This window comes from Leguminivora glycinivorella, chromosome 24, assembly GCF_023078275.1.
Source record: "Leguminivora glycinivorella isolate SPB_JAAS2020 chromosome 24, LegGlyc_1.1, whole genome shotgun sequence".
Lineage (NCBI taxonomy): Eukaryota > Metazoa > Arthropoda > Insecta > Lepidoptera > Tortricidae > Leguminivora > Leguminivora glycinivorella.
Window position 1 is genome coordinate 5,965,063 of NC_062994.1, and position 17,276 is coordinate 5,982,338.

The 17,276-nt window shown below is 39.3% G+C and overlaps 1 protein-coding gene across 2 annotated transcripts in view; it reads right to left on the reverse strand.

The window, feature by feature from the left end:
* Positions 1-17,276, reverse strand: part of LOC125238580 (aspartate--tRNA ligase, cytoplasmic) — a 48,888-nt gene that overhangs the window by 18,973 nt on the left and 12,639 nt on the right. For both annotated transcript variants that reach the window (XM_048145925.1, XM_048145926.1), the window contains exons 6-8: positions 12,997-13,141; positions 10,117-10,268; positions 8,867-9,033 (exon numbers count right to left, since the gene is read on the reverse strand). In XM_048145925.1, the coding sequence (XP_048001882.1) occupies positions 8,867-9,033; positions 10,117-10,268; positions 12,997-13,141 (464 nt within the window). The remainder of the gene's footprint in view (positions 1-8,866; positions 9,034-10,116; positions 10,269-12,996; positions 13,142-17,276) is intronic.

The window sequence follows — 17,276 nt, forward strand, 5'->3', positions numbered from 1 at the left end:
GGAATGGTGTCAAGGTAAGTAATCTGCTTTTCCGATCTAATTCTCTTTTGTTTTTCAGGTTCTCCAGGTCTTCAGGGAAGGACTGCGCTTGAGAGTATTGGATTAGCAAACGCTCCGCTTTCTCTTTCAGGTCTCCATTAACCTCGCAGGTAAGTTTTTTACATTTATTTATGAACAACAATACTTTACAGGTGACTGCAAGTAATCTTAACCACGAAGAGAATCTTTCAGGTTCAGGAACAGCTGGTAGGTATTCAGGAGTTTCATTTACAATCAATGTGTACTCTAGATCTAAGGGGTCAGGCTTAATCAACTGTTTGTTTGAAGGCCAATTTTCCTCAGTGCTGTACAAAAACCCAGGGCCGTGAAACCATTCATTTTCCAGCATTCCAAATTCACAGGTGTCTCGTGTAGCAATATCGGCCACGTTCATCTTTGTAGGTACGTATCTCCACTGATTACATTGAGTTAATTCGTCTAACTCCCCGAGGCGATGCGCGACGAACGCTTTATAGGTACGTGCGTCGTTATGTATCCAGTGAAGCACACAGGTTGAATCGGTCCAGTAATAAATTTTCTCGGTGGTCATTTTGTGTTCTTTGATTATAGTATGTGCCAATCTTGCCGCTAGACATGCACTTTCTAGTTCTGATCGTGGTATACTTCTATGTTTAGTCGGTGAAATTCGACATTTACTAGAAATAAATGCTAATTGCCATCTGTTATTGTTATCTAACCAGCGCCAGTAGGCTACGGCACATATGGCTTGCGATGACGCATCACACAACAAATGCAACTGTAGGTTTGTATAGGTAGCCGGCCGGCGGCCTTCACTATCCGGTGCGTTCGGTGCATCGTCCGTCTCGCTCGCGCGCACGGCGGCTTGGTAGTATCGGGGCAGGCGCACTGAACTAACACGTTTCAATAGCTCAAGAAATTCGGTCCATTTTTTAAATATTTCTTCTGAAATCATGTCATCCCAATTTAGACCTTGTTTCCATGTATCACGAATGATTATTTTTCCTCTTATTGTTATCGGTGATAGGAACCCATAGACATCAAATATCGACATAACAACTCTGAGCATTTCTCGCTTTGTAGGTATCTTCTCTCCAGATATGATAGCTTCCGGTATGCGCTTGAAAGAGACATCAAACCCAAGTAAGTCTTCTTTTGGAAACCAAACTAATCCGAGCGTACGTTCGCCATCGTTTTGTTGGTCGATTTTGAACCTTATGGCCGTTGAGCCTAAGTTCTCTTTTGGTAAACTGTTAATTAATGTTTCATTGTTGCTGGTCCAGTTACGAATATTAAAACCGCCTTCTTTATGTATATAGGCCACTTCCTTCACCACTTTAATTGCGGTTTCTTCGTCCTCAAAACTATCAATGTAATCATCTACATAATGTTGTTTACATATTGCAGTGACAGCGGCCGGCATCGATGACTCATAGCGCACGGCGTTCTTGTTTTTTATGAACTGGGAAATAAACGGTGCACAGTTTGCTCCAAATATTAAAGATGTCATTTTATATGTTTTTATAGGGCCTTCACGAACAGCGGAGCCTTCAGACACGGGTCTCCACAAAAAACGAAAGGCATCTTGATCTTCAGGGATGATTTTCACTCTTAGAAACATATCTTGTATATCGCCAGTTATTCCGATTTTATTTTCGCGAAATCGAAGCATTATTCCATATAACGATGTGAGTAGATCAGGTCCTTTATACAGGTAATCATTTAAACAAAGGCCATTATTTTTGGATGCGCAGTCAAACACAAGCCTTAACTTTCGTTTATTATCAATCAATCAATCAAAATATTCTTTATTCAAATAGGCTTACAATAAGCACTTTTAAATTGTCAACAGTGTACAATATTCATCTTATTCTAAATATCAGAGCAATTTATTGGTGCAATAAACAATATTGTTTTAAAACTACATTGATTTAATAAAATGATATCAATCTAAATTGTATAAAAAAATACTAGTATAAAAACTTCTAGAATAAATTCTAAATGTCAAAAAAATTGTGTAAAAATACATTGAATTATCAATATCATCATTAATAAGCTATATAATTAATGGTTTTCAGCAATACTTGTATCCCACAGTGTTTCATCATTCATGTAGTCTTGTGTGCTATAGTAGGCTTTAGAGATCAGTATACGCTTTACATAATGTTTAAATCGATTAAAAGACAGTTCAGTGATGGCATTAGGAAGTTTGTTATAAAATCTTACACAATTACCCATGAATGATTTTTTAATTTTATGGAGCCGAGTGAAGGGCACTGCAAGCTTATGCTTATTTCTAGTGTTTATATTATGTACATCACAGTTTTTCTTAAATTTACAAATGTTTTTATGTACATACATAATATTCTCATAAATATATTGACAATGCACTGTCATTATATTAATGTCCTTAAACTTATCTCTAAGTGAGTCTCTATGGTTCATTTTGTATATTGCTCGAATAGCCCTCTTCTGCAGAACAAATATGGTATTTATCTCTGAAGCACTGCCCCATAGTAAAATACCATATGACATAATGCTGTGAAAGTAACTAAAATAAACTAATCGAGCTGTTTCCACGTCTGTTAACTGACGGATCTTGCTCACTGCAAATGCTGCAGAGCTCAGTCTATTCGAGAGGGTAGCAATATGGGGACCCCACTGAAGTTTAGAATCTAAAGTTATGCCAAGAAAAACTGTACTATCTACCAGTTCCAATTCCTCATCCTTCACAACGACACTTGCTTGTTCATTTTTAGCATTACTCGTTACAAACTTAATACATTTAGTCTTTTTCTCATTTAACAATAAGTTATTAACACTAAACCAATTAACTACTTCGGAAATAGCATTGTTTACATTTTCACAAGTTTGTTGCTGACGTTTGACTTTGAAAATAAGGGAAGTATCATCTGCAAACAATACTATATCATATTAGGGTTGTCAACCCCAAAATGCGGCAGGAACCATGTTTTTGTTGTGACTTTAGGGTCGCTGACCTCCGTTGCGTAATCGTTATCGAACAGGTGATTTATTCTTTCGGTGTATCTTGATGCGTAACCATTGTCTCGTTTCATTTTTCTCTCCACCCCGTTAAGTCTCGAAAGTGCGTTACCATAGGATTCAGTCATGTTGCAATTAATATCTTTCCATGGAAGGCCCACGTGCCACCTGCCCTCAATCAACTTAGCTGTTTGTTCTAGCCGTTCCTGTGCGCGCAGGTCCTCGGAGTTCTGGCGTGGACTGCATGACGACACTCCCATGGATTCAACAGCGAAAGAGCGGCGTACTTCTTCATGTATTTCTCGCAGTGTGCGCTCATTTTCAACTTGCACGTCTGCAGTTATGAATAAGGTCGAATCTAGCTGCTGGTCGTTGTCGCGCGGTACTGTGTTGCGACCATGAACACACCAGCCTAAGACGGTTTGAGTTATGTAAGACCCTTCGGACTTGCCCTTTATTATTTGCAGTGGCATCATAAGATGATACTGGTCCTGCCCGATCAACAGCTGAGGCTTTTCATATTTAGTATTACGTAACTGCTCTCTAATTTCAACCTTAAGGTCATATTGCATAAGGTTCACTTTAGATGCATTTTGCGATGGTAAGTTTAAGTCCGTAACACTGCGAGCTCGTAACGTAAACATCTGTCCATCTCTGTTAGACACATCAAAGTTCACTACCTCACTTTCGCACTCATGTTCGGTGTTTCTCCATGCCCCGCTAACGCACATTTTTTCTTTAGTACCATGCAGGCCGGCGCGGGCGGCGAGGTCGGCGCTTATCAGTGATACAGTTGAGCAGTTGTCCAATAACGCAGTGGCACTAATTACTCCGTTAGGTCCGTGAATGTGTATAGGTACAGCTTGCAACAGAACTTTACAGCTTGTTGAGTTAATGTTTGTAACCGTCTCAGATCGCGTTTCACACACATCAGTATCCGTTATTTCGGTAATATTCACACTAGATTGAGGGTTTGTATTATTGGCGCGTGAAATATAATGTAACAAGCGGTGATGAGATAGTCCACAGTTTTCCTTATCGCAACAGGGCGCGGGGCAGGTTTCTTTGTTGTGGCGGGACACTAAACATTTATAACATAGTCCGTGGCGTTTCACATAGGCCCACCTATCTTTACGTAGTGATTTTTTAAACATTTTACAGTCTGTTAGGTCGTGTTTTGACGTACGGCAAAATTTACATACATCGTCACAGAGTTCATTTTGCACTAGCACGGTTTGAGAGCGGTAAAAATCACCTTGTTTACGTTTAGTGTCACTGTATGCGCCCGCCAGTATAACTGCTGTTTTTGATGTTTTCAGAGCTTCGTCATTTAAAAAATCTGACAAAATAGCGAGTCTTGGTTTCTTGCCCTCGTTGATAAGCGGGTAGCTGTAGTCAATCCATTTAGATAGCAAAACAGTTGGCAATTTTGACAGAATTACGGATATGATTTTCATCCCCCTTAGGTACTCATCGTGACCAATAGCTGTTACTGCTGCAACGTAGTTCTTGACCTTCACGGAGAAAGACACTATGTCCTTATGATACTCTTGAGACATCACCGGCAGTTTGTTAATGCTTTGTACAATTTTAGATATAATTATATCGGGATTGCCAAACTGTAGCTCAAGAGTAGACATCACTAGATCTGGCGCAGTGGCTCCTATTAACAGGGAGGTAACTGCTTCCTTAGCTGGTCCCTGAAGGCATTTTCGTAGCCTCCATAGGTTTTCCTTGTCGTTGAAATTGCACACTTCCGTTGATTCATCATACGCTTGCTTGAATTGGAGCCACTCCATGGGGTCACCGGAAAATGAAGGTAAATCTCGCGGTGTGCAGAGACGGCTCAACATTCGAGCGTTAGGTCCATTAGTAGAGGAGACTGCGGCTATGTCTTTCAGTGCCGTTGCTAAAAGGTGAACCGTATCTTCAGTGCCGTCGCGCGCTGGTGCAGCCAGCGCGGACGGCGGGTGCAGCTTGTCCAATTTATTTTCCGTTGGTGGCACAGGCTGGCCCTTCAGTTCTTGTTGACTGCGGTCTAACCACTTCTCCACTTCTTTGTTAGTGTGAATTTCACTAGCTTCCGATTGTGAACTGTATTCTTCTTCTTCTTCTTCATCCAATTGTGCTAGGTCCGCCGCTAGCTTTTTGTCGATTAATTCCATTTGTATACGCGCTTTTGCCTCTGCCGCTTCTAATTCTAGCAACTTCTTTCTGGCGACGACTGAAGAACGAGCAGAACTTGCTTGCGACTTGCGAGTAGATTTAATGGATTTAGATTTCGCGAAATCATCCGCCTTGCATTTTCCGCTCGTGCTACCCACATCAACAGTAATTGTTTTATCGAACAGCTCCATTTTCTTATCCAACGGATTTAATTTTACAGGTTCGTCGTTTTGAGCAGCTTGAAAAACTGGTTCCTGTTTCGGCGTAGGTATTTCCTGGTCAGCCTTTTGCTTTTCTTCCTGCTCCTTTTGCTTTTCTTCCTGCTTCTTAGCACCTTTTCGTGTATTTACCATAGTTCTTTTCGGTGTGCGGATCATCAGATTTCAGAGATCAGGTTCGAAGACCAGCTTGTAAGGGACGTGGTGAAATAATATACAGATTTTAAGATCAAAACGTAAGGATGATTGGACAGCGAGAGGCATGCACCTTTGCGCGTAGTTGCATAGATCGACTGACAGCTGAGAGCCAATGACAAGTGTCCGATTGTTCCCCTCCCTTGGCCGCTCCCCGCGTTCGCCCTGAACCGGCGCATACCACTCATGCTTCCAGACACCCTCAATATTTTTATTAAATATAAAAACACACAAAACAATATCGCGTCGCTTACAGTTATGCTTCTGAGATGACTGAGGCGACTGGGTCGGACGATTAGGAACGTATTCTTGTCCATTAATGAACAGCCGGCAATCCCGTATAACAGCGTATTTGCCCTCCCGTCGTGCACTTTGAAGGCAGTCTCGAAGTTGTTTTCGCTTGTGTAACGACTCGCTGTCTAGAATATCCGACACGGCATATCCAGAATTCTTGAAGTAAGAGGAATTCGCGATGATGAAGTTTTTCATTCGTTTACTTAGTACTTCGATTATGAGGGGTCGTCGATTTCCTTTCTTGCCTATTCGCTTCACGGACTCGATTGAGCCGTAAATATTCATATTTAAAATATATCTGAACATGTTGTCTAATCGGCAGTAAACTTCTTGATCGGTTTCATAATAAAATTCGTCCAGACCGTATAAAACAAACTTTTTCGAATTGTCATTGTTCGTAGAATTGCCCATATTTTTGTATTTAATTTGTAGTGCTCGTATATCCTGTTTTAAAATCTCATTTTCCTTCTCTAAATTTTGTATCTGATTCTGTGTACTTAGAAGCTGGTTTTCATAGTATGATTGTTTCGTCATGATTTCGTTAGTTTTCCCTTCAAATTCGGTTCTAATTTGGTCCATTTTACTAGTTATCTCTGTGTGTATGATTGTACGCATATTTTGCATTAATAAGTTGTTGTTTTGCGTCAGTTTAGCATCCAACAGTTTGCTTATTTCCTCCAAAGTAATCATTTGTGAGCATGATCCGGGTTGCGATGTTTTAGGCTTGTTTAGACTAGGACTAACTAGTTCATGAGATATTGTGAGGCCAGATAACTCGTTATTGTGAGTGTCATCGATCGACATCGTAGTATCATTCAAATTGCTGTTAAATAATGATCTAGCGGGAGTATTATCGTTCCTCCTGCGAGTAATGTTTGTGCATAAAATACAAAGCCATGGTTTTAAGTTATTTTGATGGTTTTCCTTAAAATATGTCACAGGCATGTTATTACACCAATAATGATAATTTGCACTGCATGCGTTGCATTGTAAAAGGTCTAAATGCGATGTTATTTCCAATTGGCATCCTACACAAACGTACTTCATCTTAAAAGTTCAATGCCGTAGGCCTATTTTTACGGCAAAATTAACAGAGCGATGCACCGAAGAGGCGGGGCTTGAGCAGTCTGCGCTTTAAAGATACACTTACAAATATAGCTCCGTCTCGGTCGTTGTATAGACTTAACGTATTGCGTGTTCTCTTTCTAGCGGCGCATTGAACTTGACCTATATTTCTTATCAATCAGGTGCTTCACGTTGCACAATTAAGTTTTTATATAGGTAACTGTCAGAACGAATCCACTTTGATTGTTCTCACTATTAACACGCACTGTTTGGACACTATATAAAACACATTATAAAGTTAAAAAGTTAAAAAAATGTACCAGTTTGATTTTGAATTTCAAAATTGTTGTAACCGTCGTTCACTACACTTTTTGGCCCATTTTTACTGTTTATTCTTAGTAAATTACTGTAAAAACACTTCCGGGCGTGAGTTAGGTCGTAGACTTGACTTTTACATGGTGTTCGTTGAGATAATTTAATTAAAATTTTAATTCTTCGACTAAATAGCACGGAGATATGTTTACTTTGCGATTGACAGCTGTCATCCTCAACTTGAACCACAGTGAGTTTAATAATTAGCGTGTGCCACAGACCAACCCCTATAGACATCTATTACAAGACGACTCGCTGTGGCCAGCCTTCCTAGTATTTGCACTGATATAAGCGCGGGCGCTCGCCGTGCCCGATCAGTATCGACCAAGTAACAGACCCGAAAGCAGCGCGTGTTTTTCGCACAAAAAAATTGGAAAAGGGTATTTTGATGCCTTAAAGATGTCCACCTGTAGTGTGAAATGGTGTGGAAAGGTAACAAGAAGCTCAAATTTAAAAACAGACGGCATTACATTCCACAAATAAGTCATATTTATAATTTATTCAGAGCCGGCATAGGTCAACTTACATTGGCCACTTACGCGTCAGTAGAGGGACAGTCATACTTCTGTCCCTTTTCATCTGGCGCGACTGCCCGCCGTCCTTGAAACGGCCAATCACAGCGCGCTTAACACATTCCCCGCCCGCTCCTCGCACCCCAAACACTGGTGACTCGTATCGCGAACCAAATATGACAAGACTGCCACTCTATAGGAGGTTCTCTGTGGCGTGTGCCCACTACAATTTATATAGCGACAGGTGAAGTTTGTAACCTGGGGCCCGTTACTCGAAAGGTACAAGCCTTGTATTACAAGTGTGTTTCCATGACAACCCATACGATTTGACAGTTCGCGCACTTGTAATACAAGGCTTGTACCTTTCGAGAAACGGGCCCCTGGAATACAATCATTTTTAACCCCCGACGCAAAAATGACGGGGTGTTATAAGTTTGACGTGTCTGTCTGTCTGTGTGTGTGTCTGTCTGTGACATCGTAGCTCCCGAACGGATGAACCGATTTAGATTTAGTTTTTTTTGTCTGAAAGCTGAGTTAGTCGGGAGTGTTCTTAGCCATGTTTCATGAAAATCGGTCTACTATATCGCGGTCGGGGGTTTTTTTCAAAATTTTAATTTTGTGGTCAGGTTAAAGGCACTTACTGGTCGCGTAGACCCCTGAAGATATCAGTGAAGGTCTGCCCAATGGTGTCGAGGACCTCGTGGTAGTGGTGCTTGAAGGCCATCTCGAGGTCGAGACCCACGAACTCGGTCAGATGCCTACCTTGTAGTTAAATTTTTCTCGTAAAATGACTTACTGGTGAAAAAACGACCTCATGGTCTTCAATCCTCATATTTAAAGACCTACAGGTTGAGTCTTATGGTAAAATGACTTACTGGTCGCGTAGACCCTTGAAGATGTCAGTCAAGGTCTGTCCAATGATGTCTATGACCTCATGGTAATGATATTTGAGTCTTTGAGGTCCTGGCCCAAGATCTCGAGTGATGTGATGGTGTTCTAAAGTCTTATGATAAAATGACTTACTGGTCGCGTAGACCTCTGAAGATGTCAGTGAAGGTCTGCCCGATGGTGTCGAGGACCTCATGATAATGGTGCTTAAAGGCCATCTCGAGGTCGAGGCCCACAAACTCAGTCAAATGCCGGTGGGTGTTGGAGTCCTCAGCGCGAAAGACTGCGCCTACTGTGAACACCTGGAAAATTGTTTGTTTTTTTTTTATCATGCAGAAACGTCTGCGAGCGATATTACATATTTTTAAATTAAAGGAAAAATTGAAAAATTCACACCTCCGGCAGGACTCGAACCTGCGACCTTTGGCCTTGCCGGGGCCATCACGCTACCAACTGCGCCACGGAGGCCTGCTGGATGTGTGCGAATTTATCCATGCCTTCCCTCAATTCTCAACCGCCTAAGGGTGGCGTTATAGCAAACATCTACCCGTAAGAATAGATCTTAACAGATCTTAACAGGTCGCAGGTTCGAGTCCTGCCGGAGGTGTGAATTTTTCCATTTTTCCTTTAATTTAAAAATACCTGGAAAATTGTTAAATGTTATAGGTGATTCTTACGTCGTTATCGCTGGTACAAAAACGATTTGACAGTACAGAAAGATTATGAAAAACTAGCAAAAACAGTGTCGAATTGTCGATACAACTCGATTCCCAACGGGTTCCCTAAAATTCTCTAGTATAAGTCCATACTAAACAGATTCCGAAAACCTCTCAGGATTTACCAACGAAAATTTTCACGCCACGCCACTGGTGGGGCTTAGATATATTACAACCACTGGGCTAATTTGGCACATGCGCGGATCCAGGGAGGGGGTCATGGGGGTCATGACCCACCCCCTGGAGCCTAAGCTGGATCTGCACTTGGTTTAGCAAGTTGTATATGAATCAAATTGAAAGGATGTAGCAGGATAGCCCTCCAGTTCAAATATTGCCATTGCTATTATAGTCAGCATTCTTCTTTTTCAGAATTTGGGACCCCCAATTAGCGGTAAGTTGTTAACAAAAATTAACTCGCTGTCAGTTTTGTGACGACAATTAGATAAGCATGAAATTTCTATAAAAATATTGTTTCTGTGTTAAGTACATAAACTTTAAGCGATAATCTACATTCATAATGTGAAAAAAGTAAATTTTTAGACAGATTTATGCTTAATTGTCGTCACAAAACTGACAGCAGCAAGTTAATTTTTGTTAACAACTTAGCTAATTGGGGGGTCCCAATTTCTGAAAATGCCCGAACACACGTTACGCGTTTTAGGTTTATACCTTGTCAAAATCAGCGGCTATAGCCATCTGCTTATACAGCTGCGGACTTTGCGCCAGGTATGCTGAGCTCTTGAAGTAGGACACGGTGAAGACATTAGCACCGCCCTCCGAAGCCGCAGAAATTATCTTTGGCGTGTGGATCTCAACGAAACCTGGAAAAATAAGTATTTTAAACTGACAGTCTTAAAATAAAACTATGGAAACGGATTAAATCGCGTATAATGAATTTAAAATACATCCCGACGTTTCGAACTCTTTACAGCGTTCGTGGTCAACGGGTGACTGAGGAAAAATTAAAATGTGCAAAAGCTACCCACATACAAGAAATATTAACGAACCATGACCACAAATAATATAGATTTCTAAGGCAGGTTCACACACTATTAATAAAGCTAGTTATACAATATTCAAAAAATTTTACCATTATTATGTTAAAAAATAATTAACCAATTAATCTACACAAAATTGACAAAGAACAAACTGCAAATGTCCAACACCATACAACACAAATGTCTCACAGCCTTCATCGTGCTTATTCCATTATCAGATGTACTACTGGATCCCAAGCCGGTGGTAAAGTAAAGCCATCCTCTCTATTAAAGTTTTAATTTTTCCTCAGTCACCCGTTGACCACGAACGCTGTAAAGAGTTCGAAACGTCGGGATGTATTTTAAATTCATTATACGCGATTTAATCCGTTTCCATAGTTTTATTTCATGAGTAACTATCGCGGTAACCGAAGACAATATTATGACAGTCTTAAACTGAAATAAATGTCATATACAAAGAAAAAATAACCAAGGCCTCCAAGTGTCCAAAGCTGGATTCGAACCAGCGTCCTCCGTTATCGCGACGGATGCCTCAAACCACTCGGCCATTCGGTCACGGTGGCAAGGGTCGAAATTTTCAAGTATATGACACAATTATCGAAGGCTAAGGCGCCCCCGCCTACCCGCGCGTTTTTTCTTTGTATATGACATTTATTTCAGTTTATAGTTAAATAGTAGTGTGTCTACTAAAAATAAAAATTAAATTATTTTCTGTGAGGATAATTTAATTTGTTCTAAGAACTGACAGTCTTATCTAGAAGTGAGTGAGTAGGATAACGGCTCAGCCACGACATTGGTCTAAGCGCGACATCGGTGAGCGGCGGCCATACATTGGAGCGAGACACAGCGATGGGACTTTTCATTCGCACGTATGGATGCCGCTCACCGCTGTCGCGCTTAGACCAATGTCGTGGCTGGGCCGTAAGTGACTGAGGATATACTTGCCTCCTAGTCAAATCAGCTTCTTTTTAAGAACTGTCAAAACGAATTTGAACGCCTTGCTAATATGGAATTTATATGAAACGTTATATGAAAGTGATGACACGGTCAACTCAGTTACTTTATATATTTCTACCTGACTTAGGCCGATAGTCCACTATCATATGTTTGTCACAGAAATATGATCATAGGCAACATGCCGTCCTTTTTCTTCACGTTGGAGAAAAAGGGAGGCATACAGACCTATGATCATATTTCTATGAGAAACATATGATAGTGGACTATCGGCCTTATGAAATAGAAATTGGATTTAAAAAAACCTTTTGTTCATGTTTTTCTTATAATTATCTGATGCTTGATTTCGTGCGTGGTATAATCGTTATTTGTTTTATAAAGGGGCAAAGTTGTTGTTTAACCGCACGTACCCGTATTGATACCCAAGCAAGCGAAAGATTCCAATATTGAACCGCGAGCGTAGCGAGTGGTTCATAAAGTGGAATCTTGAGCGTTGCGAGGGTTTCAAGGCACGAAGGTTAAACAAACTTTGCCACCGAGTGAAACACAAAATTTTTCACCACACCAACACGAACAAAATACTGACTATAAAATAAAACATCAAAATAAATGAAATCCATCAATTTATTCAACATTCATGATTCAAATTCATCATTTATAGCCAAAATCAAGCAGCCAGATTAAGACATCGAGTTAAAATTTGTATGAAATTACTTTGCCCCCTTGTGGATAAAACGTACATCAGTAAATGCAAGTTATTTGTAGTGACATCTAGCGTCATTCACACGTCAAACAGCGTAAATTATCAGTACCACTACTCGACACTAGGTGCCAACAGCGTCGTGTCTGCCAAAAATGTAATATTAAAACAGTTTACAACTTATATTACAAGCAGCCTCGATTCTTAAGATGGCCTGGTTAGACGGAGCACTAAGGTCTCGTTGAGTCCTGGCAACCTTACCTTTGCTGGTGAGAATGTCGCGGAACAGCCGACACACTCCAGCCTCGATCCTGAAGATGCCCTGGTTGGACGGTGCACTGTCTCGTTGAGCCCTGGCAACATTACCTTTGCTGGTGAGAATATCTCCGAACATCCGACATACTCCAGCCTCGATTCTGGTTAGCTAGTATACGGTCTAAGATCCCGTGGTACAATCATATCTAACCCATACATGTCTATACATATGTATAAAGCCATATCATAGCCAAATTCGTCAATAACGACGACTGAAAGACAGAAAAAATGTTTATAACAGTATTTGTATATTATATATATCGTTGTCTGAGTACCTGCAACACAAGCCTTCTTGAGCTTACCGTGGAACTCAGTCAATCTGTGTAAGAATGTCCTATAATATTTATTTATTTATATGCCTTGGAACCGAAAACTACTACTTAAAAATTGTATTTGTAGTTATAACTCTTCGGAACTGCGTAAGCATGATGCGGTTACTGACAACGCCATCTGTTGAGGGAGAAGCACACTAACCTTTGCTGGTGAGAATGTCGCGGAACAGCCGACACACTCCAGCCTCGATCCTTAAAATGGATTGGTTAGCCGGTGCACTAAGATCTCGTTGAGCCCTGGCAACCTTACCTTTGCTGGTGAGAATGTCGCGGAACAGCCGACACACTCCAGCCTCGATCCTGAAGATGGCCTGGTTGGCCGGAGTGCGCAGGTCAAGCACACGGTTGTCCAACCTCGTGTCCTGGTTCACACGGATCTTGAGCGCTTCAGGGTCCTTTAACAAAATAATAAATTGTTACTTAAATGTACTGTAAATGTAAATGTAATGTAATGTAATGGTACTGTAAATGTTGCCCGTGTGGTGGCGGGTTAAGAATTTCACCACCCCGTTTCTTCCCGTGGGTGTCGTAGAAGGCGACTGTGGGATATGGGTTAAATTGTGGCGTAGGCGAGAGGCTGGCAACCTGTCACTGCAATGTCACAATTTGGATTTCTTTCAACCCCTTTTTGCCAAGAGTGGCACTGAAACTTAGTAGTTCATGTGCTCTGCCTACCCCTTAAATATAAAATATAAATAAATAAATATAAATATTGGGGACACCTTACACAGATCAACTTAGCCCCAAACTAAGCAAAGCTTGTACTATGGGTGCTAAGCGACGATATACAATACTTAAATAGATAAATACATACTTATACATATAAAACATCCATGACTCAGGAACAAATATCTGTGCTCATCACACAAATAAATGCCCTTACCGGGATTCGAACCCAGGACCGCGGCTTAGCAGGCAGGGTCACTACCGACTGAGCCAGACCGGTCGTTGCCTTTATGGGATACAGGCGTGATTATATTGATGTATGTATTATGTACTTTAATAAATTAATAGTTTAAAAAACACTATAAAACACGCTTTTATAAATGCACGTAAAAGCCAAAAATAAATTATGGATCGTTCAAGTTGTCTCTATTTGTGAGCTGAAGTTTAAAAACTATGTGCTTTTAATTATAATATTTGATTGTAAAAGCGTGGGGCGCTGGAACAGGAAAGACTTTTTGTATAACTTGCTGATAAATCAAATTATGCTATGTTACGGGAAGGAGGTTACACAGATTGACGCGCTAACTGGAGTTGCAGCATGACTAGTAGGTTCTACATTAAACAGTCAAATCAATTAAAAGTCAGTGTTCAAAGTAGGTACCAGTTTGTCGAACTCTGACAAAATATGCGCTAGTAGCGAGGAGAGTCGACAGTCACCGACACTTAGAACGCCGCTTTTTTCCGGTAATCAAAGTACAAAAGGGGAAAGTGTCTACAGTGACAGGATGCAGAGTTCTTGTTCGTGGACGAGATATCTTTGGTTCTCTTTGGTAACCCTTAGGCGGCATATGTAAACGTTATGTTCTTATGCAACTTCATTCGCCAGGAAGTTCGGATTAGTATTTGTTTACAAGAAAGTCTTTCCTGTTCCAGCGCCCCACGCTTTTACAATCAAATATTATAATTAAAAGCACATAGTTTTTAAACTTCAGCTCACAAATAGAGACAACTTGAACGATCCATAATTTATTTTTGGCTTTTACGTGCATTTATAAAAGCGTGTTTTATAGTGTTTTTTAAACTATTAATTTATTTGATACTTTTTAGTCATTAATAATGAAATACTTATACATAAATTTATTTCAAGTAGGCGGATTTAACATGCCATTTGTGGCTTAACGTGTACTTATTGCTAATTGCTACTTAATAATAACTAGCGGCTACCTTCTTATTACGGTATTATCATAAAAATGTTTATACCTAGTAAGTTATTCGTAAAAGATAGACAATATAGACATGTGCCATCGCGGACTTCTTGAAGACATTAGAGAGACATACTTTCGCCATACATTGTTTTGAAGCTCTCAGCTAGTGGGATTTTGTTTGACTCGATTAGAAAATATTGTCACATTTCAACTAATTCAAAACAAAATTTAAGTATTTATTTTTTGCCGAGCCCCCCTTTATTTGCTCTTAAGGGTCACAGGAAAACCATTACCCAGCTTATTTTAAATACAACGTTGATCTTTCTTTTATGCGGGGGGCTTCGCCCCCCGAGCCCCCCTTTGTTTGCTCTTAAAGGTCACAAGATATATCCTCATATATAATTACAAAGTTGAGATGTTCAACACTTTACTGGCTATGGATTTGCAAAGCCACGATTACGCAATTATATTTGACACAAACTTAGACCTAACATTAGATATGTTTTCAAATTACTCTGGCAAAATTACACAGTTTGGTATAAAAAATATATTTATAAATTTAAAGAAATACATAAGCAAGATTCATGAAACAACGAATAGACAGCAGGAAATTGTATCTTTATCTCATGACAATGTCCAAACAAACTTAGAGCCTGAAGATCTGTTACCTAGTGATCTTTTTCGTGACTAAAGGCCATCATACATTTAACATTTTTCACCAAAATATTCAGAGCCTAAGATCTAAAATGAGCCAGATTGAAATTCTTACAGATGCAAATAATATAGACGTTCTCTGTTTCACGGAAACCTTCCTAAAGGGTAATGAAGTGGGCACTTTACAATTAGAGGGTTACAACTTGGGGTCATATTTTTGTAGATCCCGCAAATCTAGGGGAGGTGTATGTATCTATCTAAAAAAAAACTTAAATTATGTAAATTTACAATGGATATCAGATATGTCTGTTGAAACGCACCTGGAAATGTGTGGAGTATTTATACCTGAGCTGAATTATGTTGTAATAGCGGTTTATAGAATACCTGGTAGCGATTTCAAACTATTCATTGAAAGATTTGAGTTGCTTTTAAGCAAGTTACTATTACGTATTAGAAATCTAAAACAAAAAATTTTCATAGCAGGAGATTTTAACATAAATATATTGAGCGAGGATGGTCCATCGACTGAGTTCGTGTCGATACTAGCAAAATTTAACCTTATCCCTACTATTCATGAACCCACTAGAATAACTCACTTATCCCAAACGTGTATTGATAATATTTTAACTAACCACCGTAAATGTATTTCAAAAGTATTGAATATGGGACTATCCGACCACACAGGACAAATGATTGAGATACCCACAAGTATAGCTTTTCAGGAAAAGTACTGGTATACAAATATCAGAAGAATTAATGATAATATAGAGATCTTCGTCAAGTATATTTCACAAATAAACTTTTCTGAAGTGTATACACAGGATGATGTAAATGATGCATATAATATATTTATAGACCTCTTTCAGTTAATATACAGTCTTTGCATCCCCATTCAACAAGTTAAAAAAACATGTAAAAAAAGACCCAATTGGAAAACTCCTGGAATAATTACATCCAGTAAAACTAAACGCAATATGTACTTACGTATTCAAAAATGTAGGAAAAGTTCGAATGTAATATTATATAGAAGATATTGTAAAATGTTGAAAAGAATTATACGGAAATCGAGAATAATATCAAACGATAAATATATAAAAAATAGTATTAATACAACTAAAGCCACGTGGGACCTTATAAGGCAACATACATTACCCTCAAATAGTATTTCTCCGACTGTGGAAAAACTAAATTCAAATGGTAATGTCATAACGGATCCTTTACAAATAGCAGAAACATTTAATACTTTTTATGTGAGCCAAAATTTAGATAAGTTGCTATGCCCCTCAGAATATAAATTAACAGCAAATAAAGAATCAAGTAGCATGTTTATTGTACCCGTGGACGCTTATGAAATAAAAAAAATTGTCAATACAATAAAAAACAAAAAAGCTCCGGTCATGATGGTATTCCAATGCAACTAATCAAGTCATGTATTGACTATATTATTAATCCATTAGTTCATATAATAAATTTAATGTTAAGTACTAGTACATTTCCAGACGCCTTAAAGAAGGCAATTATTAAACCACTGCATAAAAAGGGCGCATTGGATAATGTAAATAATTATAGGCCTATAGCGCTTTTGCCTTGTTTTTCTAAAATATTTGAGAGGGTAATTTTAAACCGGTTAAATACGTATTTAAGTAAAAAAAACATACTTAATCCAAACCAATTTGGTTTTCAAAAACAAAAATCCACATCCTTAGCAGTTTTCAAAATGTTTAATGACATATGGGATAAAGTCAATAGTAACAAACCATGTGTATCTCTGTTGCTAGATATGTCTAAGGCATTTGACTGTGTTGTTTATGAAATTCTTTTAAAACAGTTGGATAATGCTGGAATAAGGGGACATGCTCTGAAACTATTTGAAAGTTACCTGACGAATAGGCAGCAATCAACAGAGGTTGTTAGTTATGACAAGGAGCAGAAAACTTTGATCAGCACACAGTCAGCCTTTGAAACTATTAAAGTCGGGGTACCTCAGGGGAGTGTTTTAGGGCCT